Consider the following 24,267-nt stretch of genomic DNA (forward strand, 5'->3'; position numbering starts at 1 on the left):
TAGACTTAAGTGGGATTTGACACAGTTGTCACCTCACCCTTTCTGATGACTTAAAAATCTTGTAGGCCTCCTTGGACGGCACTCTCTTGGTTCGGGGTTGCTTTTTATCACTTAAAAAACATCTCAAAAATTCGAAAATACTGCCCTTACTGAGCAAAAAAGCTAGTTGGCAGCAGATAAATGTGGAATTTCCTATTTGTACAGTACGTGCATTCCTGGGATGTACACAGTACACACAAAAACAGGAAGAGTTTATATTAATTACGTTCATAAAGTATTCTGACTAATCCACAAAAAAAAGGTTATCACTTGGCTCAATTAACAAAAAATAACTAAAAATAAGGAGCCAATTCAACTCAAGGTTGGGGGCTTCCTGCAAGGATTTCATTAACAAAACTGTTCCATGTTGCGATGATATCACATGGCAAACAACATGATTGCAAACATATTTCATTTGCTAACACAAGAAACAGCACTAGTATGATCACTATGGTGTACTTTACCTCACCTTCAGTCTACAAACATCTTTATATTTTAAAAACATTCAATCTTCATCTAATAATGTAACCAAGGCGGCAAATGAAATACACTGCAGCGCCATCTGCTGGCTGCAGAGAAACACCACAACTGATTATTGCCATTGACTGGTACTACAGGTATATGGAGGACCAAAAATGTAAAAATAATAAATAAATAAATGACTCAATAAATGAATTAATGTATAAATAAATACAAAAGCAAGAAAATGTAAAATAATGAATGTACAAATAAATATAGACAAAATCTGACAAATGGGTATTTGCATTTATTTCCATATTTATTTCTTGATTCATTCATTTCTGTGGATGTTCATTTCCATATTTATTTATTGCTTGATTCATTTATTTCTGTATATATTTATTTCCTTATTTATGTTTTGATTAATTTATGTCTGTATATATATATTTCTGTATTTATTTCTGTATTTTTTCATCCATATGTTAATGAGGGGGCTGTCAATGAAAATATGTCATAGTGTCACAATATTTCCATTGGTTGATCGATACCAGAGTACGTAGATTCACTGTACATGCCTTGCTTCAACACCGGTTGCTTTTTACCACATTTACGTTAGTAGGGCAGAGCAGGGCAAAACGTAACACAGATTTTATTTTTTTGGTTAGGTAGTGCAGCTTGAGTGACGTATTTCAGGATAAACACTCAGAATGACCCTTGCTTTCTCTCCAACGAAAGGTAAGGGATTTTGATAAACATTTTGGGAGATATTGCCAAATAAAAGTTTGTTTTGGTGATATGTAAGCACATTGTTTTACCATAAGTATTTTTTGGGTGCTGTAATGTGTGTGCATATCAAAGATCCAAATGTATGTAATCGTAAACAGTCTTTTCGTGACTAACAGATTGCATATTTTTGATAGAGCAATCAGCTCCACCTGCAGGATTAAGACATGCACGCAGACTCACAGAGCAAGGGAACATAACAGGACTGAAAAGGGAAGACATTCAACGGGAACTGCAGAATAATGCTGGGATAACTTGAGAAGGGAAAAGAACAGGACCACATAGAAGAGTTTATGATAAACTTTACTTTGGAGCTTAAAGAACTGTGGCATACATACAGCACGGCTGCACTCAATCTCCTGAACAAGCTACCTCACTACCTCACTGACGTCTTACATTGGTTGGTATATCCTGTTTCGAAAAGCCTAGGGCTCCACCTAGTGGATAACCTGACTACACTACAAATGTACAGTATCGTGATAAGTTTTCACCAGTTGGCAATAGGCTATGAAAAACATTTAAATGTAATCAATAGATAGATTAGAAACAGTGTTTGTATCCTAAAACATCAAACTGTATTGAGTTACCTTACTTTGTGTGAACCTTTAAAGGTATTAAAACTTAGGTTAGCTCGCCATGTCAGTTTCTGAATGGCACGTCCCAGAAATTCCATTATGGTATTAAATCATAATTAGGATGTAGGTGTGAATGGTTTGTATTAAAAATGATTAATCTAGTTCTAGTTATATTTTCAGAATTGAGCCAAATAGGAAAACTGTTGTTTCCTATACAGGCAAGAGATAGCCAGAGGCTTGAGCCTGGCTGACCTAGCTGAAAATGCTAGTCCTCATTATGTGCTCTTTTGTGTGGATGCCTTGACAGTTTGTTCCAGGTAGCTGCATCACAGAGATTGACCCTGTAGTGTTCAGCCATTTGGAGGAAGTGGCTCTTCGCCTGAATGTTTCACTCCATAATTCAGATTACGCCAGATCAATTGGATGCCCTTCTCACATACTGCCTGAGGAAGCACTGGAGAGTTATTTATTAGTTGGTTTGTCTGTTCATCATGTTGCAGCACAATTAATTAACAATTAATCCCTTGCATGTCCACTTCCCATGAGTTCTCAACAGGATGCTTAGCAGGGTGATCTACACTAGATCATTTAAACTTAATACACTTATGCGAAGCAAGTTTTATCCATCTATGCCTCAGTGGTGTTTCTCCCATCTCATTAGTAATGCATTAATTGGTGTTGTTCTGAGTGCCCCACAGCATATCCTCAAAGCTCTTGCCTGTTTAACATGTGATGCCAGGAAAGGAATTGGGGTGCTGTCCACCAGGGGGCAGCATCGGCCCTACAGAGAGGTATTGCTGCAGCTGTGGCCCATTACCTAACCATGGGCTCTATAAGAGGCCTAGCTTCCAGGCCTAGGGGAGGGTGCTTTTAGATGGTGTTTGGGAGCGTGGCTATGGACAGGTGGGATTTTTTTCCTTACCGCAAAAATTAGCGAAGCCATTCAAACCGTTGCGGTAACCGCCATAAAAAAAATTATAATTTAAACCTCCGGGCTACGATTTTGTTTTTTACAAGTACATTTCTGGAATGGCTGTTTCCGAAAAATAGGTTCTGCCCAGCAGTTCATACTGTTTGTCGAAGGACTGAAGCATAGCTCGGAATGATGGCTTTCCTACAGTCCGGAAGGGCACCATCTCCACAACCAAATACTTTGTTACAGTTGTTGTAAGTGCTCGCCACTTGTTGCTGTCCCGGTTGTATTTAGTCACTCTGGCAAATGCCTCTGAGACTCCTAACTGACGTAGTGCCGAGCCGGTACCTCCCGAGGTAGATGGGGTGCCTTTCATTGCATCGTATAACGGACGATGAGTGGTCCTAAGATGCGATGCTAGATTTGTCCTGTTTCCTCGCATGACTTGATTTTCTTGCTGCAAATGCGGCCTCACAACGGGGGGGTTATAACGCGTTATTTACTCCGTTACTTATTAAAACTTTTTAAATAAATGTATTGTAAGAGTAGTTTTAATGCCCCAATTTTCTTTTTTACTCGAGTATATTTGCAAAGAAAAAAGGGTTTTTTTATTCCGTTTTAATTCGGCTACTTCCCCTCGTTTCTTTTTTTTTTTACCATTTTTTATTAAGACGTTCGTTTTTTTCTTTCTCTCAGAGAGACTTTAGCCAAAAAGGGACGGTCTTTAACTTTGGGCTGTCATAGCCCCCCATGACTCGTTTCACCCAAACAAAAAATAGCCAGCACAGCACAAGAAGGATTTGGGGGGCGAGAAAAAAGGGCTGAAACAACGGCGGGGTTTTGGGAGGCAGAACACCCCTGGGCCCCACGTTTAAACATGTTTTCTTAAGACTACCAAAAAACAGTAGTTACATTATGCCTGCCTTCTTTTTTGCTAGGGAAAAGTGGACATTCAGCACAAAAAATCAAATTCGAACTTGAGAAAAATGTGGCGGTAAGTTTTAGGTTAGTTTTGTGTGGATAGCTAATATTTTTCTGAGTGGGCTTATTGTCTTGGACCAGAGACTGTAAAAAATTGGACAAAAGCTACTGTGACGTCACCCATTGACACTCCGTGGGTCTCTAAAAAAACATTTTGAAGCTCAATGGCGGGGGCGGCCATTTTCTCGATTTTGGGGCCAAAACCCTAGAGTTTAGCGGCTCTGTGATTTTTTCAATTGATTACAGTCCCGGGGCGGAAAAGCCCATAAAACCTGAAAAAAGGCTAAGTGACTGCTGCCCTTATGTTTTAAAATATATTATCAGTGTTTACGGGTTTAATTTCCCTCCGTGACTTACGGCATGAATCCCGTTATTTTATGACTTAAAAATACAATTAGGCTATTTTTGTTATCTTATTATGTTTCTCAGCAAAAGAAATGCTTAGCTTTGGGATATCAGCTTGCCAAGTAGGGAGGCACCTTGGTTAGTCACCCATTAGCAATATGAACCACAGGGGAAGAACATTGACTACACTGATGGTCTCAAACAAGATTGTAGGTATGGTGATTGAGTAGGCTAATTTTGTAAACTGTCTGGTAGATTGCTGTTAAACGAGCAAGTTATCGTTGTGTTTTCGCCACAGTCAGTTAAGAGCCATACCCAAGCTCTCCATCGCCGTTTTTGGTGTTCACTTTCTGGGGGAGTAGCCTACATTGAATTTCTAATTTTATTAGGTATTATTTTTTTTTTTGTAAATCATAAAAACCAAGGAGAAAAGCCAATTACGCAAGCACCCCCCAAAAACCCGATTCGAAACCCACTGTCTTAAATGCCTAGCTTTTGGTCTCTGAAAGCAAAAAAACATGTTCCTTTCAACCCAAGATGGTTAATTTCGTTAAATTCTGTGTGTGGGGATTTCACGGTGTTGTATATTCAGCAAATGAACCTTGGACTCTTAATTCCCCTTCGTGAAACGGAAAAAGTTTTTTACCCCAAAAATCGGGATTATAGTGCTTTGTCAAATGCGTGAAGCATGGCCCAGGTAGCCCTTTAGGGAAGGTACACGACGGGACAACCGTCAAACATTTCTGACAGATTAAATGTTTCCCGGGTTTAAAGGGCAGTAGTAGTCAAATGGCTTGGTAGCCGAAGTTTTAGCTTTTTTTAGCATAGGCTACTAGGATCCAAAAATAAGCAAGCTGATTACGTTTTTCTGCCAAAAAAATTATTTGGTTAAGTGGGGAAAAGGAAATAGAAAAATGCCCGGGCTACCGAAAAATTAAGAGGAGGATTATTTTTGGTCGTCTAGTTTAACATGTGACCCGGGAAAGGGGAAATTTGGGGGTGCTGTCCACCAGGGGGCAGCATGGGCCCCTACGAGGGGTATAGTCCCAGCTGTGGTTCATTGCAATCCATCAGGGGGCCCCATTCCCCAAAACCATGGGCTCAAAAAGGGGCCCCAGCTTCCAGGCCAAGGGGAGGGTTTTTTAGAGGGTTTTTGGGAAAGGGGGGCTAGGACAGTAGGTGGGTTGGTGCCGTTTTTTTTGGAGAAAAAAAAAAGGGTTGCAAATAATCCCCCGTGCTTATTAGAAAGGGGAGGGGGAGTCCCCTTTTGGTTCCGGCCTTTATATAATGACCCTGTGCTTATATAGGGGAGGAGTCCCCTTTGGTTTCTGCTATATAATGCCCCTCCCAAAAAACCCTACCGTCTGCCCAGAAGTAAGAAAAAGCCAATGCTTTTTGATTTTAAATGTTCTAAAATCCAGACTTTAGCTTTGGATTGGAACCACAGAAAAGTGACAAAACTAAGTGATGTAACATTGCACCTAAACAGCAGCTTGCATGTTGATCAGATTGACACTCTTCCCTAAGATGTACACACATACCATATCGACCAATATTTGATTTTACCAACAGTAATAATATCCAAGGCCGCGTTTATCCAATGGGCTACATGGGCTGCAGTCAGCGGTGAGGGGAATGTTCTTTTTCTTTTTTTAATGAATTTAAAATTTGTTTTGACATATTTCCGTACCCGTAGGATTGCTGCACTTCTCGCGATATACTGCCGTTAATCTAACCAACGTAAACATACAAAATATGTTGTCGCGAGAATTCTTGTGTCATCATCAAAATTCCGTCTAAAACAAACATGTCATCAAGCAGAAAATTTGAGAGTGGGGCGCAAAAAAGAGCAAGAAAACAACAACAAAAAGCAAGAAACGAAGAAGTTCTCAGTAAAATACCGAAGCTTACTTCTTTCTTCAAAACATTGACGAATGATTACTTAACAGCAACTGAAGCAGGCTCCGACATCAACAACGATCCCTTCCTTGACACATGCCCTGACGCTGACGATGATGCAGATGCTAACCCAAGTCCCGCCACACCAACTCAGTCAACCCGGCCGCCTTCTCCGGAAACTATACCGCTGTCACCAGGCAGAGATGGCACAGCCACGACATCCCTGTTAGCATCGAGTACGCCTTCTCTGGAACCCGGCTCCGGAGACACTGATAACATCAGCACTGTCAGTGCTGCTGACGAAACTACTCCGCTAGCAGGTGCAGGCGCCACGGTCGGGAGGAAAGATGCAGCATGTGGAGCCACATCCACTGATGTAGCGTGTTGGGGACCCGTTACCGAAAACTTGCGTAGCTATTGGGTGAGCAAAGGAATAAAAGCATCCTTGTCATGTCAAAATAAAGACATAGCATTCACAGCATCAGAACGATCGTATAAAAATCAGAACAGACAATTGAGTAAGACCTTGTTTTCGCGTTATCTACGTAATGGGGAGAGTGTTACCCGTGAGTGGTTAGTTTATTCTCCAACAACCGGTAATGTTTATCGCTTTTTTTGTCGACTTTTCGGCGGGACACCATCTGCCTTTTCTCAATCCGGGTTTTCTGATTGGAAACATGCTTCTTGTTGGACTGAAGAGCATGAGTCAAGCCAGTCTCATCGAAATGCAATGCTCATCTGGTTCGCTCGCACACAGGTGCACGGAATTGACAACGAACTTAAGGAGCACTGCGAAGAGGAGGGGAAGTATTGGTGCGAGGTCCTAAAACGAATTGTCTCCGTTATACAGTTCTTGTCAGAACAAGGTCTCGCATTCCGAGGAGGCGATGACGTTCTCGGTTCCCCTAACAATGGCAACTATTTGGGAATACTTGAGCTACTCAGCAAGTGCGTCCCCTTTCTTGCCAAACATTTCAAGAAATATGGAAACCAGGGGAGTGGGTCTACTTCCTATTTATCCATCACTATATGTGATGAATTCATTGCAATTATGGGACAACGAGTTCAAGGTGAAATTATTCTAATGGTGCAGAAAGCGAAGTACTTCTCTCTTGTTGTTGATTCAACCCCAGATTTAACCCATATTGATCAGCTAACATTCGTGATAAGATATGTCTCTCAGGAAGGTCAAGTCTTTTTTTAAAAGCGTTTTTTAAAATTCCTGCCCATATACAGTCATACCGGTGAGTCTCTATTTCAGTCCGTTACAGACGTGCTAAATGACATGAATATTGATATAAATAATTGTAGGGGACAATGTTTTGATAATGCATCCAACACGTCAGGTGTGTGCAAAGGACTGAGGGCCCGTATTCTAGAAGTAAATCCTTTGGCTGAGTGGATACCTTGTGCAGCCCACTCACTCAATTTAGTCGGAGTGAACAGTGTAGATTGCTGCTCTGAAACAACCACATTTTTCAGATCTGTTCACTCTTCAATCTTTTCTCGAGATCACCCCGCCGATGGAAGGTTATGATGGATGGACTTGAGCCCAATGTTAACAAACGCATAGAGACTTTAAAGGGACTGTCGGACACGAGATGGGCCGCTCACGCCCAGGCCACCAAAGCTCTCTGTGTAAACTGTAAAAATATATTGAATTCGCTAATAAACATATCAGATGATGATTCTCAGAATGCTCTCACACGTGACGAGGCACGCTCTCTGGCTAACAAAATGAACCAATTAGAGACAGCTTTCTTGTGTATATTGTGGAACAAAGTATTACAAAGAATTCAGACGAGTACTATCCTCCAGAAGGTAGATGTGGATCTCGTTACGGCTATGGATATGCTGCGATCACTGTCAGATTTCGTGGCAGGTTTACGCGACCAGTTTGGAGACCTGGAGACGCAGGCCAAGGAAATGGGAGGAACACAGGAATACAGGTCTGTGGTAACTCGGCATGCGAAGAGAAAACGGAGAGCAGATGATTCCAGTGCACCTGACCACATTCTAATTGGAGCTCAGAAGTTTCGTGTCGAGGTATTTTTAGTCATAACTGACAAACTAACAAGTGCTTTGCGAGCAAGACATAAGTCCTACACAGAGACTTGCGACTATTTTGGCTTTTTACCCCATCTCAAGAGCCTGTCTGTGTCTGAAATACGCGAAGTGAGTTGCAATCTTCAGAAAAAATATAGCACCGATTTACAGGTTTTCGAGGATGAGCTTGTTCAGTTCATTAAATTCTGTGACACAACAACTGACGATCTGTCACCAAGAAACCTGATGGTCTTACTGAGAGAGAAACAACTCCAAAGTGCTTTCCCAAACGTGGACATTGCACTCCGAATTTGTCTCACTCTCCCTATTTCAAAAAAGATCATTTTCCAAGTTGGGCATTATTAAGAACAGACTGACGGCATCCATTGAGGAAAATATGACCATTCTGTCCATTGAGCATGATCTGCTGCACCAGCTGGATTTTAAGGATTTAATTAAGGATTTTGCATCAAAGAAAAGCAGGAAAAAGGTCGTTTAATGACATCACTGGTGAGTCAGATGTTTTTTTAATATGCTAGTTTAAGTATTGAATATTATCATGTAATTTATAAACAAAAATGACTACGATATTCTATTCAGCGATGCCCATATGTATTTCTCATACAAATAGAATTAGAATGTTGTTTTTCTTTTGTGGACTGTTTGCCGTGTAATAAAACTGCTCAAATTTTGATTATCCTGCCGTTGTGTGTTTGCAGTATGACTATAATTGGCGTTCTTTTGTATGGCGTTGGTGTGTATTTTCCCATGGCCTCTTTGCACTGGCTTATTATGGGGTTGTCTTGTGTTGCGTATCTTTGCGTGCGTGTGTGCGTGCGTCGCCGCGGCGAGGGGGCCTCTGAGCTGCGTAGCCCAGGGCCTCAAGATGGGAAAACGCAGCCCTGATAATATCTCATTTTATGCTCAATATCTTCAGAAACACCACAACCCTGTAGCACACACAGGTTTGTAATGTGAAGGAGTACAACTTATCTTCATCACAAGGTCAGCATATGAAAGAGAGTGGGGTATAAGTATGGATTTCATTAGAGTTCATAGCAGGTAGTGAATAATGGGGATGGATGAAGACTGCAATATATGGCAGAAGTGAACCCAGAAGTGGGCAGAAACCTGGCAAATGAAATTCAATGAAGCTAAATGTAAAGTTCTACATGTGGGAAATAAAAACACAAGGCTAGATTACTTTATGGGAGGAACAACATTGGAATGTGCTCAATTTTGGGAGTAACGGTTGATCAAATCCATTCAGGTTCAAGGCACTGTGCTGTTGCAGTAAAAAAGCCAACAGGATTCTGGGATAGTAGTGAGTATAAATCAATGCTCCAGAGTGCGACCATTTTGGGTCTGAAAAGTGCGACTAAACATTTTCATTGGTCACACCGGTGCGCCTGATATTTAGCAGGTCTGTCTCTCTGTGTGTGTAGTGTTATTTTTTTTCCCCACCCGCATTCTGCGAAGACCTGCCCCTACTCTGCCTCTGATTGGCTCTGACCCTGATATTCTTCTTCGCTGAATGCGGGTGGGTAAAAAAATAAGGCATGTGTGTATTAGTGATGTGCGGATCGCAGTTATATCCGCGGGCACCACGGTTAATCTGCGGATCGGGTGGGCCGAGTCATAAAAATTAACATTCTGATTAATAGCGGATGGGTTGTGGGTGGGTGAAATAATACATCATTAATGAGGAAAATATTAATTACATTCTCTAAAATGTGAACATATTTTAAGCTTCATTTTTCGTCAGGCGCGAATTAGCAGACTAGACTCTCGTTGCGCCAATTGCGGCGTCCATTTGTCTTAAGCAGCAATGGAGGCAAAAAAGATCCGAGAGAAAATTAAAAAAGGAGAATTAAAAAAAGGAAGGGCAGAAAAGTTCCGTGTGGGAGCGATTTAGTGAATGACGAGTCAAGTGCTGGGCTGCGAAATAATGAGAAATAGCGGTAATGTGTGATCGGGTGCGGGTCTCTAAATCAGATAAAATAATTTGTTCGGGTGGGTGGCGGGTGGATGATTTATGCGTACATGTGGATTCGGATGACGTCAGAGCCGATCCGCGCATCACTAGTGTGTATGTGTGAAACCGCGCCCTGTACTCCTCCGGGAGCAGCGCACACTTTTATTTGAGTTATTTGAGTTTGATTTATTTATTTGAGTTTGTCAAGCACTTTAAACATCAGCACTTTTTAAGTTTATTTTTTAAACAATTGAGGTTATTGCGATTTCTTGTTTGTGCTGTGATTTAAATAAAGAAAAACATTTATCTGCACCTATATTCCTGTTTACAATCATGTCTTAAGAAATAACCAATGTGTATGGGAACTGACAAAAAAGGTAACACTTAAAATGTATTATTACGCTGCCAAAAGGTGAAAAATTTTGGGTGCACCTAAATTATGTGCTGGTGCACCTAAATGAAAAAGTTAGGCGCACCAGTGCATCCAATGTAAAAGGTTAGTCTGGAGCCCTGTAAATCCAAGGAAGTTATACTTATTTTATACAATACCATTGTCAGACCACACTTACAGAAGTGTGTGCAGTTCTGGGGACTGTACTACAAGAAAGATATAGAGGATCTGGAAAAGGTTGAAAGAAGGGAAACCAAATTGGTTCCTGGTATGAAAGATAAGTTTTGAGGAAAGACTTCAAATGCTTAACTTCTTCAAGCTTAGTAAAAGTAGACTCAGGGTTATTTGATTAAGTCTTTTAAATTCATAAAGGGGATCAATAAAGTGAACTACAAGAGATTCTTCAGGCTCAGCTCTGTTAGTATGACGAGGGGGCATAAAAGGAATTTGGCAAAAGGTAAATTCCGCACCGAGGTTAGGAAGTATTTTTTCACACAGAGAGTAGTCACTGTGTGGAATAGCTTGGCGCATGTCATGTAGTAGAGGCAGAAACTCTGGGGGTTGTCAAGACCAGGCTTACGATACGATGCTGGATACTATCTAGTTTGTATGTAAACCAAGCACTAGTGGTAGGCAGGAAAATGGCGAGCATGTCTGGCTGAATGGCCTATTCTCGTCATTACATTATGTTATTTTTATGTCATGATAGACGTGAAACATATTACTGTACTGAAGTGGTCAATATTTTACAATGTCAATCATGTATTCAGCATTCAGTCATCACCTGTGACCTGATACTACAGACTCCACTGAAACCTTAAGTTATGGTCAGGAACCACAAACCTGGCAACCCTATATTTCACTGCACAGATCCATAATCACTTATTCTATTTAGTTAAGGTCACACAGTACACAGCACTACTCACCCCAGTGTCTGTAGTTTACAGTTTGGACTCATCAGTGCAGCACAGAGCAGCTTCACTCCTGAATCTCCCAGGTTATTGTAGCTGAGGTCCAGTCTCTGTAGTTTACAGTCTGGACTCATCAGTGCAGTACAGAGCAGCTTCACTCCTGAATCTCCCAGGCTATTGTAGCTGAGGTCCAGATCTCTCAGGGGTGAGTTTGATGACTGAAGAGCAGAGGCCACAATTTCACAGGACTTCTCTGTGAGGTCACACCTGTTCAGTCTGCAAAAGAGAGTTGATATATTGTTGTGTGTTTAAATAGCGCAATGTACTGTAAAATCTGTTATGTGCAATGTAACAGTAATCACATTGAGTGATGAAGAGTGATATTGAGGATTTAAAGTTACTGATGCTCTGAGGAAGTTCTTTGCTACACTCTCCAACTGCAGCACTTTGGGCCTGAGAATTAGACGTCCTGTTGGACAGAACTCTGACAGTTCTACAGATGAAATTCTTACCCAAATGGCCCCCTTTCTTCTGACATTTGGCACAGATACAACCAAAAGTAAAGATGCAAGAAATAACACACATCTTTCAGGGTGGATAGTGAGTTAGGCACTGCTTCTTTACTTTTGCTGGTAACTGTGAGAAACTTCCCACAGCATTGCACTCCTTACTACGTGAGCTCTCAATCACGGTTGATGGCACCACAGTGACTGCCTCTCACTCTGCCAAGAGCTTGGGGGTGGTCCTGGATGACCAACTGGACCTCAAGGAGCACATCAAGGCAACATCATGGTCCTGCAGATTCCTTCTGTACAACATCAGAAGGATTCGACCATACCTGACGACGCACTCCACCCAGCTGCTCGTCCAGGCTACGGTGACCTCTCGCCTTGATTACTGCAAGTCTCTCCTTGCAAGCCTGCCAGCTTGTGCCATACAGCCACTACAGATGATTCAGAATGCCGCTGCCCGACTAATCTACAACCTTCCCAAAATCTCCCACGTCACTCCTCTGCTGCAATCACTCCACTGGCTACCGGTTGCTGCCAGGATCCGGTTCAAAGCCTTGACCCTTGCCTACACTGCAGCCAACAGGACAGCCCCCATCTACTTGCAGGATATGATTCGATCCTATGTCCCTGCTCGACCACTCCGCTCTGCGGCAGCAGGGCGCCTTGTAACCCCTCCCACCCGACCAAAGGGATCACAGAGCTTCTCCACCCTAGCTCCCCAGTGGTGGAACAAACTCCCCGTCCCTCTCCGAACCTCCCTCTCACTACCCATCTTCCACCGTGGCCTGAAGACTCATCTCTTCAGACTATACCTAGACTAACCACCACCACGCTGTATATTTCACTCTAAATCCCCCCCCCCCCTTTTTTAAGACACTTGTTACATGTTGCCCCATCCCAGCACTTTTTGGTAATTTGTATTTGTCCTAATACTGTAGCTTATTCTTCTGCCTAGTTGGCTTTGCAGATATTAGGTCTGAATAGTGTTCACTGTGTGAACTAAACTGTGTTCTTGGCTAGAAATAGCTGTACAAAATAAGTATTGTATCTTACTGAACCTGTGTTTAGTAGTTGTCTATGACCATGGAATGCACTTTTTGTACGTCGCTTTGGATAAAAGCGTCTGCCAAATAAATGTAATGTAATGTAATGCAAGCCAATACACAGCAAAAGCCAGATTCACTTTAGAAACAAGAATGCAAAAAAGTGATCTGTTCACATATAACCAGGTACTGTAGTGCAGTCTGTCTGTTTTGCTGAGGTTATATATAACCATGTAGTGCAGTGCATCTGTTCTGCTGGTGAAACCAAAGCTATGTAGGAACTGTTAATCATGCCTTTGAGTTCATTTTGTTGGAATAGTGATACATTAAATGGTGCTGTCCAAGGAGACACCATTTAGCTTTTTCAAGGGTTTAGGAAACTTCAGAATCCTTGTACAGGCCAGACTTTAGCCTGAGATAAGACACAGTATTACCTCAAAAACAGGCACTTTAACAGTCCCCTGAGAAGACCTCACTCTGACACCCATTAGCCTATATCCTACAATTCCTCTACCTTCCTGTTTTCATTCTGTCCACAGGCACTATTGGATTCTGGGTCAGCCTACACCAGAATAAAGCAGAGACCAGGGTGGCACTACTGGCCTTGTAACATGGTGCATTTACTGCCTGACCTAATCTCACAATACAGTAACACAAACATTTCATTCATAACCACACTTGCCTCTCCCAATCAAACCCAGCATTACATTAATCATAATGTTGAAAAAATATCTCATCTTCTTGAACAATGTAAGAGGGGTACAGACTGAGCAGGCTCTCTCTGGTCATCTCCCACTCACAAATTATCTATGCATGGACTAGGGATAAAAGGGGGATTCTTCCCCCCTTTTGAAAAACATGGATTTGATTCAATCAACATTTGTCCTTAACTGACTGACATTTAAAAGGAGGGATTCTTTTTTCTACACAAACACAGTTCAAACTACTTCACCAAACTGAGTTAGATAAGAATAAGTGTAACACTTGTGTTTACTTGTCCAAGTCAAAGTTAAGGACAAATGTTAGTTCAATAAAGACCATAGGGGTGTTTGTATGGCTAATCTGCAAAAAATCAGACCTTGTTATTCTACTAATACTGACCAAACTCAGCTAAAAACTCAGCTAAAAATTGGATTAATTAATATCAGATCACAAACCCCTAAGGCAACTCTTGTAAATGAATTAATTACTGAACACCAATTTGAAATCTTACGTATAACTGAAACTTAGCTTAAAACTGTATATTGCCTTAAATGAATCCACCCCTCCTGGCTACAGCTATACTCACGTTCCCCGTCTGACGGGTCGTGGCGGTGGTGTTGCTGCTGTATATCATTCTAATCTTTTTGCTACTTTGAAATCTGGCTTCAAATGTAACTTTTTTGAAGTGCTTGTTCTCAGTTTTGCACATCCAGAAAAAAAAGCAGTCCGTTTTATCCTTGCAATTGTATACAGGCCACCAGGGCCATACAGTGCCTTTTTACTTGAGTTCGCTGATTTCCTTTCCAGCCTGGTTGTTAATTCAGATAGTGTAGTAATTGTAGGGGACTTCAATATTCACATGGATAGTGAAGGTGATCCTCTCAGATCAGCACTCTTGTCTATCACTGAATCTATTGGCTTCGATCAACATATACATCAGTCCACACATTCTCATAACCATACTCTTGATCTGGTCTTAACTTGTGATGTAGAAATAGCAAATATAGCGGTTATGCCTAAAAACCCTGTGCTATCAGACCATTATTTAATTACTTTCCAACTTTCACAAGTCTGTCATGTGTCACCAGATCCTTCATTCTACCTTATCTGTAAGCTTTCCTCCAGGACTGCAAATGCTTTTATTAATGAGCTCCCAGGCTCATTTGTGCACTGTGGGGATTTTCTTGGCTCCCACCCAAACGCATACAAAAATGCAAGCATTAGCTCAATTGATCAGCTGACAGACAACATAAATTACATGGTTTCCAGAACCCTGGATACTATCGCACCTCTTAAGAAGAGGAAAGTCCGCTATAAGAAATTAGCACCCTGGTACAAGAACCATACTCCTGCTCTCAAACAAGCTTCACGCCAACTTGAGCGCAAATGGCGTTCTACTAAATTGCAGGTATTCCTCCAGGACTGGAAAGACAGTCTACTAACTTATAAACATGCCCTCTCCACAGCACGTTCCTCATACTTCTCTACTTTAATAGATGAAAATAGAAACAATCCTAGGCACCTGTTTAACACTGTTGCCAGGCTGACCAAGAATCAAGTTGATCCATGTGCCTCAATATCATTTAGTAGCAATGACTTCATGAATTTCTTTGATGACAAAATTATAAAAAATCAGGGGCAAGATTCAAAGTTCTCCTACCACCCCTCATATAGGGTCTGCCCTTCCATCCGCTCAACGCATGGATGCAGAATCTTCAGAAAGACAGGCGGCCTATCTGAACTCTTTTGCTCCAATAGATCTCATGGAGTTTAATGCCATAGTTAATTCCTCAAAATCTTCTACTTGTCTTCTAGACCCTATCCCTATGAAGCTTTTCAAGGAGCTATTACCAGTGACTGGAACACCAATGTTACATATTGTCAATGTGTCTTTAGCATCTGGACACATACCACAGACTCTTAAACTTGCAGCCATCAAACCCCTTTTTAAGAAGCCAAACTTCGATGTGAATGACCTAACTACAGGCCTATCTCGAACCTCCCGTTCCTTTCTAAAATACTAGAAAAGGCCATTTCAAAACAACTTGGTTCATTTTTGCACTCAAATCATATATTGGAAGTTTTTCAATCTGGTTTTGGACCCTCTCACAGCAGTGAAACAGCCCTGGTCAAAGTACTCAATGACCTACTCCTCGCTTCCGACCATGGCTGCATCTCTCTACTTGTGCTTTTAGACTTAAGTGCAGTATTTGACACAGTTGATCACCTCATCCCTCTGGATAGACTTGAAAATCTTGCAGGCCTCCTTGGACAGGCACTATCTTGGTTCAGGATTGCTTTTCATCACTTGAGAAACATCTCAAAAAATCAGAAAATACTGTCCTTACATGATGCAGAAAAGCTAGCTCATGCTTTTGTTACTTCAAGATTATATTACTGCAATGCTCTTTTGTCTGGATGCACAAATTCCGATCTGAAGGGCTCCAGCTAATTCAAAATGCAGCAGCTCGTATTCTCACTAGAACAACGAGATTCGAGCACATCAGCCCAGTGTTAGCATCGCTGCACTGGTTGCCAGTTCAATTCCAAATAGACTATAAGATACTACTTCTTACCTTTAAGGCCTTACATGGGCTTGCCCCTTTGTACTTAAATGATTTACTTCTTCCTTATATTCCCTCACAAACACTCTGTTATTGTTATTCCTAGAATATCTAAAAGTACCATAGGTGGTAGAGCCATCTCCTATCGTGCTCCCCTCCTGTGGAACAAGTTGCCTGCCCATGTTCGGGGCGCAGACACTATCACCTTATTTAAAGCTAGGCTCAAAACAGATATTTTTAGTCTCTCTTATATTTGAGGGGCAGGAGTGGGTGGCAGGCATAGCTATAGAGTCTCTGGTGGACTGAGCGGTTAGTGCTGTCACTGGATCATCATTGGTAGTGCTGTGTTAAGCTGAACTGGTCATGGTCTGGTGATGACTGTCTCAAGCCTGCCCTCATGGCTGCGTTGGCCCCTGCCTCTGTTTCCCTTAGCTATGCTGCCATAGCCTTATTCTGCCGGGGTTTTCCTTATCGCACGTGGGCACCTCTGTTTCTTCTGCTCTGCTTGCTAATCTACCATTTGAACCCCCTAACAATGTTTTTTTTCTCGTCTTCCTCAGTTCTGGGCACCTGCCCGGAGCTCTAGCCCAAGTTTTCTGAGCACCCCCTCCCGACCCAGAACTCCAGCCCTAGACCAGCTAGACCAGCTGGGCACCCCCGCCTCCTGCCACTGTTGATTTTCCATAACAAACCGGTGCCTGCCCGCGGCAGATGGGTTCCCCCTCTGAGTCCCCTATTTTCCGTGTCTGTCTAATTTTGTGTAAAGGAAGTGTAGCTTGTATTTTTTTATTTGATGGGGAATATGTTCGTCTTAATACTGTAACATACTATACGTCTCTTCATTTAAATCTGCGAGTTGCATGTTTGGACCATTATTGATCCATCACATTGGTTTGCCTAACAAGGAATTCATGATGTATTTAATAACTGGTATCTTTAATGATAATATGTAAATTAAATCTAATAAAATACATTTTACATGTTGGATACATTTTTTACATTTGATGGTACTTCTGTATTCATTAAATGAGGGCACAATCTGTTAAAATAGCTTGACTCAAAAATCATAATTCTCACTTGCCTGACAATTTTATTGTATTCTATTTTCACTTTAACTATGAAGTGTTTATAAAAACATGCTGTCATTATCTACTTTAATAATTACATAATACTCACATGGCCTTCCTGCAGTTCCCGACTACTGGTAGCAGTCTCTGATAACCTGCTGCTGATGTTTTGTAGGTCTTCAAGTCAAACTCATCTAGGATCTCCTCTGACATCAGTAACATAAAGGCCAGGGCTGAACATTGGTGTGGTTTCAGCTTTTCATTAGAGAGTTTTCCTGATCTCTGGAAATTCTTGATTTCCTCCACTAGAGAGTTGTCATTCAGTTCATTGAGACAGTGGAACAGATTTATGGTCCTCTCTGCTGAAGATTCTTTTTTGATCCTCTCCTTTATGTACAATACTGTTTTCTCAATGCTCTCTGATCTGCTTCCTGTCTGTGTCTGTGGATCTGGTACAGGTGATCTGCTTCCTGTCTGTGTCAGTATTCCTCCTAATAGAGTCTGAATGGAGTCCAGAGAGAGGCCTAGAAGGAATCTGAGGAAAAGGTCCAGGTGTCCATTCTTACTCTCTAAGGCCTGATCCACTGCAGTCCTGTGTAACTCAGACAGCTGCACTCTGTCACTGCGAGGTTTTGATTCTTCTGCTCTGAGTACATTTCTGTTCTCATTCACACATGAATGAAATACAAACAAGGCAGCCAGATACTCCTGAATGCTCAGATGCACAAAGCAGTAGACCTTCACCTCACCCAACCCACACTCCTCTTTAAAGATCTCTGTGCACACCCCAGAGTACACTGAAGCTTCACTGACATCAATGCCCATCTCTCTCAGCTCCTCTTCATAGAATATCAGATTGCCCTTTAACAGCTGTAGTAAAGCCAGCTGCCCCAGTTTCAGGATGATTTCTGTATTTGATGCTGACATTTTCTTTGGGGTTGTCTCATTGGTGCCATGATACTTCTCATTCTTCACATTAGTCTGAATGAGCAGGAAGTGTGTGTACATTTCAGTCAGAGTTTTGGGCAGGTCTCCACTCACTTTATCCAACATTGTCTCCAAAACAGTAGCAGAAATCCAGCAGAAGACTGGTATGTGACACATGATGTAGAGACTCCTGGATGACTTTATGTGTGAGATAATTTTGCTGGCCTTGTTCCGATCTCTGATTCTCTTCCTGAAGTACTCCTCCTTCTGTGGGTCATTGAATCCTCGTACCTCTGTCACCTGGTGGACGCACTCAGGAGGGATCTGATTGGCTGCTGCTGGTCGGGAGGTGATCCAGAGGAGGGCAGAGGGAAGCAGATTCCCCTTAATGAGGTTGGTCAGCAGCACATCCAATGATGATGACTCTGTTATATCACAGCAAATCTCATTGCTTTGGAAATCTAGAGGAAGTCGACACTCATCCAGACCATCAAAGATGAACACAACTTTGACTTCATCATCTTCAAAACTTTTTATCTCTTTCAGTTGTGGAAAGTATTGCTGCAGAAGTTCCATGAGACTAAATTCTCTCTCCTTTTTCAGATTCAGATCTCGGAAAGGAAGAGTGAAGATGAAATCAATGTCCTGATTGGCTTTTCCATCTGCCCAGTCCAGAATGAACTTCTGCACAGAGACGGTTTTCCCAATGCCAGCGATGCCCTTTGTAAGCACAGTTCTGATTGGTTTCTCTTGTCCAGGTGAAGGCTTAAAGATGTCATTGCAGATGATTGCAGTCTCATGTGTGGTTTGTCTCTTCGATGCTATCTCAATCTGTCTGATCTCATGTTCATCATTGACCCCCCTACTTCCCCCCTCTGTGATGTAGAGCTCTGTATAGATCTCATTGAGGAGGGTCTGGTGGCCCTGCTTTGCTAAACCTTCAAATATGCATTCAAACCTCTTCTTCAGATGAGTTTTCAGTGCCTGCTGGGCTCTTTCTTTGAATTCATCTGAGGAGAGGAAATATGAGAACCAATGTTTAAAATAACAGAAATATACAAAAAATACTTATGCAGAAAGTTTGCACAATGTTTTACACAACTCTGAAAGTGTTGCACATTAAGTTATAGCTATACCTATGTAGATAAACTAACTAATTTGGTAACAAGAGGTTATTACTGATTAACGCCAATGTAGGAAACATGGAACAGTTAACAATATTTTTGATTACACATGCAAAACAAGGCCAGCCCTGTTACATCTCTTCTGTTATATGAAATAATTCTGTATCATGAGGACACATTAAGAAATTAACAGGCAAGGTTTACTTGTTATGTATCATGACGATATGCCCTATAACTGCACCTTCAAGTAAAGTGTTGCCCATACCTCTAGTAGTGTTTCACACTTCTCACAAACTGTTGTACACACAACAATGAAAACATAAAAAGGATTCATTTCCATTTCAACAGTCAATTTCTTAATTGTTCACAGTATGATGTGTCTTTATGGTAAATATGGTCTTCATAGGTCATGCAGTAATTTAATTATCTTATAATTATTATGATCGGTGCTCTTTAATCCAGGATAAAACCTCAGGGCAGTCAGTCTGATGGGACAGTAGTTTAGTAACTGGCTTTTGATCCCAAGGCTCCTGGTTTTAAAGTCTATCGGAAACATTTAATCTCATGTGCATTTGATTGCCCCCATTATTACTGCTGGATGCTATATTTGAATTGAAATGCCTTCCTGTACATGTTGTGTGTGATGTTTTTTATATGCAAGACTGTTGATGTAAAACACTATTATCAAAGTGTGAATACTATAAATCAGTACTCTGTTATTTTGTACTCTGTTATATTTGTTGGCTAAACTCATTTCAGCATTCTAATGGCCACAGTAGCAATGAGAGAAAATTCTTACTGTGCTGCTTGTCTCTCTCCAGTGGGTCAGTGACATCCTTCTTCTTCATGTTCCTCAGGATATGGAGTGTGATCTTCAGAGACCCCTCAATGCCACAGGTCTCCAGCATCTTCTCAACTATGTACAGGGCCTCAGGATCCTCCTGCTCTCTCTCAGTGCATTCTGGGTAATCAGCAATTTGATGACTCTTGAACAATTCCTTCATCTTCATAAACGGATCCAGTACAGAAGGATCTTCTGTTCTTCTACTATTAAGGCATTCTGGGCAACCCTGACTCAGATGGCTCTGAAACAGTTTCAACTTTTCAGTCTTCTTCAGCTTCATCAGAGTGCGCAGGAGAGACTGAAATAAACACATGAAGAGGTGTGCTGTATCAGTGTGAAATAAACACATGAATAGTTTTGCTGTATCAGTGTGAAATAAACACATGAAGAGGTGTGCTGTATCAGTGTGAAATAAACATGAATAGTTTTGCTGTATCAGTGTGAAATAAACACATGAAGAGGTGAGCTGTATCAGAGTGAAATAAACAAATGAAGAGGTGTGCTGTCTCAGAGTGAAATAAATACATGAAGAGGGTATGCTGTCTCAGTGTGAAATAAACACATGAATAGTTTTGCTGTATCAGTGTGAAATAAACACATGAAGAGGTGTGCTGTATCAGTGTGAAATAAACACATGAAGAGGTGTGCTGTCTCAGTGTGAAATAAACACATGAATAGTTTTGCTGTATCAGTGTGAAATAAACACATGAAGAGGTGTGCTGTATCAGTGTGAAATAAACACATGAAGAGGTGTGCTGTATCAGTGTGAAATAAACACATGAAGAGGTGTGCTGTATCAGTGTGAAATAAACACATGAAGAGGTGTGCTGTCTCAGTGTGAAATAAACACATGAAGAGGTGTGCTGTATCAGTGTGAAATAAACACATGAAGAGGTGTGCTGTATCAGTGTGAAATAAACACATGAAGAGGTGTGCTGTCTCAGTGTGAAATAAACACGTGAAGTGGGTTGCTGTATCAGAGCCATGGAAACAAAGCCTTGCTTTATTATGGGTGGTAGTGTGTAGTTAGGGTAATGGTATAATGGGTGAGGAGCTGGTCTTGTCAGAGGTTTGAATCCCAGGTAGGACACTGCTGTTGTACCCTTGAGCAAGGTACTTAACCTGCATTGCTTCAGTTCATATCCAGCTGTATAAAAGGAAGCAATGCAAATGCTGTGTAAAAAGTTGTGTAAGTCGCTCTGAATAAGAGTGACTGCTAAATGCCTACAATGTCTCTTGTAGGAAGGCCAGAACAGGAAAAGATACTTTAGAACACAACAAGCAGCAGGTCTAAAGCCTATATTCGAAATGCAGCTTTTGCTCCTGATTTATGTTTTTTAGGGACACTACTTGTGATGAATCACGAATGTCCTTGGAATAATTTAGTTGTTGAGTTGAATTAAGTTTCTCAGTGCAATACATTTTTTAATGCTAACTATACAAACTGAGTGCTAAGTGTCCATTCTACCTGCCCCGGGAGTTTTCCGCAGTGATCACTAGGGCTGTTTACATTCCACCACAAGCGGACACGACGAGGCTTTGTCGGTGTTACATGATGTGCTAAGCGGGCTACAGACCAAGCACCCAGACGCTGCCCTCATCGTGGCAGGGGACTTCAACAAGGCAAATCTTATGCCAAACTTTTACTAACACGTCAACACTTCCTATGACTAATTTTAGGACTTATAATAGAACTTACTTTTTTTTACTTATTTGTATTGCTCGTTTAATTTAAATAACTGCTCTTTATATTTTTCTCTCTTTTAATTTGTATTCATATATGGAGCATCGCGTAGTTCTGGCAGGCCACGAGAGTCAAGCGCTCCGGCTGAATCAGCTGATGGCTCAGCTGAGTGATGTTCGCCTATCACAGTACATTCACTAACAGGGCGGTCTACTTAAACAGCCTCCCTCTACTCATTCGGCTGCTCCTCCTGCATGCAAGCGTTGCACGTTGCTTCGTAAATCGGCGCTTCTTCCTGCAATCCAGCTAGCCTACGGCACGCTGCCAGTCTAAACCAAGTCTACTTGCTACATGTTAGCTGCTAGTATAAGCTCACAGCCTAGGCACTATGAAGAAGTCTCGCTATTCATGTGCATTGCTCCTTACCTCTAAGCTCCAGCTGCAGCAGGCAGGCGATCCATTTCGGGGCCAGCCACGCAAAGCGTTGTCTAAGCGGCTTATTCCAAATATCGAGGATACCGGTGCACTGTCCTCACTGCTAACTGGCCAGGGAGCTTCATTCAAGGAGCGCTGCTTTGCGGCGGCGCCGCCCCTCCATGGAGGACGCCATGTTCAAGCCTGGAAGCTGCTGCCACGTCCATATCTGCTAGCTGCAGATTTTTGCCGGGTAATGTCATCAACCTTATTTAAATTCTGCTGAGCTCTGAGTCTAGCGTAAACGCATAATATACAGTGTTGCCAACTATTTCTATAGAAAGTAGCTATGGCCTCCGCTAAAAGTCGCTAAATTGACAACACCGAATATACACGTTCGATTGCGGGGACATCTCACAGAGGGGCTGGTTCCACGAATATCGCAAGTCTTTCGCTAAAAACGGAAACGTTCCAACATATGCGGGCACAAGTTAATGGCATGCTTATTGTCGAGTTTCTCACCACCAGAGTCAAAGCTAGATGCGTCACTGCTAAAGAATTCCTGGCGTGAATGTTTTCGGCTACCTTCCGGAACGCAGTAGAATTGGGTCGTACGCTACATCCTCTACTTGATCAGAGCTGGGTCTTCCAATCAATCGTTTTACGCAAATTTGGGGTTCGTGCACGTAAATCTAAGCGGAAATGTCTGAATTGAGAACGCCAAAGTTCTCACGCTTGGCTGAGATGGGAAAAGTAGGCGTATCGATAAAGAATCTTTTGTTCATTACGAACGGCTGACGGATTAAGGACAGTCGCTAACACACAGCTACTAGATAGCCCCATGCCTACTTCCTGGTGTAAACTGCGAGGGCTGCGAGATGGCAATTAAACTCTGGCTGTTATAGGTTAGGCAGATTGAACATGGGCGGCAGGGCGTGTTGCAAGAGCTGAGATGTCTAAATTGTTCAAAGCTGCATTCTACCCTTCGCTGAATCGCTACACTACAAGGAGTGTTGGACTGTTACCGGCAAGTAGGCTACAGCCAATGTTGTAAATGCAAACCAGCTTCGGCTTCAACTTTCGGTTTCTGAAAGTTGTTCTCCACTGATTCACGATTTGCGCTTAAAAAGCCGGTTCCCTATCAGGACCCAATCATCGCGACAAAAAAAAAATAAAATAAAAAACATTAAATTCATATTGGTGTTAAATCTGCGAGGATACAATTTGGTTGGCTATCTAATTTAGCTGTCAGATCACGATGCTGAATGTTTAGGGATTGCTAATGATTATTGTAATGAGACAAATTAGGCTAACGTTGTCTTATCCAACTGGTTCTCTCAATATTGTGCTGTTGCAAGACGCGAATGCGTACGTTCCGCATTCATAAGTGTATCGTTGTATTCCATGACACCTAAACGGGCGTTTTAGGCTTATCACAGCGGAGAAGGGTTTCATGTAGCGTTCTCCGCGTCACTGCTCTGACCTCTTCACCGTGCATGTGATCAGGCATGTGACCACACGACTGAGCACACATGTTGAGGAAAACAATTATACCTCCTGCTACGGACATGCTCCACATAGCCTAGGTGTTGGCTTCGCCGTCTCTACAATTGCATGCTCACGCGAATGGCGTGGCGCGTCATCCTTGGACCTGCTGCCGGTATGGCTGGTTCCAGGCAGATTTGTAGCATGTGCTTTCGCAACTTTGTCATAGTTTCTTTAATCGTACATTGCATTTTCGTCTAAATAGAGTGCAATACGATGGCTAATAAAATAAATAAATACATGAATTATAAATAAATAAATTAATTAATTATTTAAAAATAAATAAATAAATAAAAACTCAGACTATTCAGCCTCATAACTGCGTTCACAACTGGTCTCTCTTAAGGCAAGTGTTTCAACCCCGGAGTACCCACTGTTGGAAACTGCATTTCCTTATGCTTCATGGTTCTTTATATGATCTCACCATGGCAAATATGCTTAAATTAGCTATATATTGTATACACCTCAAGCTTTTAATCTAAGAAAATGAAGAAACTCGTGTCATTATTGCATACTAGCACTGT

General features: G+C 41.8%; 1 protein-coding gene across 14 annotated transcripts in view; it reads right to left on the minus strand.

Annotated features, from left to right (window-relative positions):
* LOC135245714 (NACHT, LRR and PYD domains-containing protein 3-like) overlaps positions 1-24,267 on the minus strand; it is a 126,879-nt gene that overhangs the window by 33,092 nt on the left and 69,520 nt on the right. For 9 of the 14 annotated variants that reach the window (XM_064318977.1, XM_064318978.1, XM_064318979.1 and 6 more), the window contains 3 exons: positions 20,056-20,398; positions 17,315-19,142; positions 11,333-11,593 (listed from right to left, as the gene is read on the minus strand). The exons of 3 other annotated variants lie outside the window; for them this stretch is intronic. In XM_064318977.1, the coding sequence (XP_064175047.1) occupies positions 11,333-11,593; positions 17,315-19,142; positions 20,056-20,398 (2,432 nt within the window). Of the gene's footprint in view, positions 1-11,332; positions 11,594-14,885; positions 15,882-17,314; positions 19,143-20,055; positions 20,399-24,267 lie in introns of those variants that run through there. 2 more of the 14 variants (XM_064318991.1, XM_064318984.1) reach the window with 2 other exon arrangements.

The sequence above is a fragment of the Anguilla rostrata genome, chromosome 19 (genome assembly GCF_018555375.3).
Source record: "Anguilla rostrata isolate EN2019 chromosome 19, ASM1855537v3, whole genome shotgun sequence".
In the NCBI taxonomy this organism is placed as follows: domain Eukaryota; kingdom Metazoa; phylum Chordata; class Actinopteri; order Anguilliformes; family Anguillidae; genus Anguilla; species Anguilla rostrata.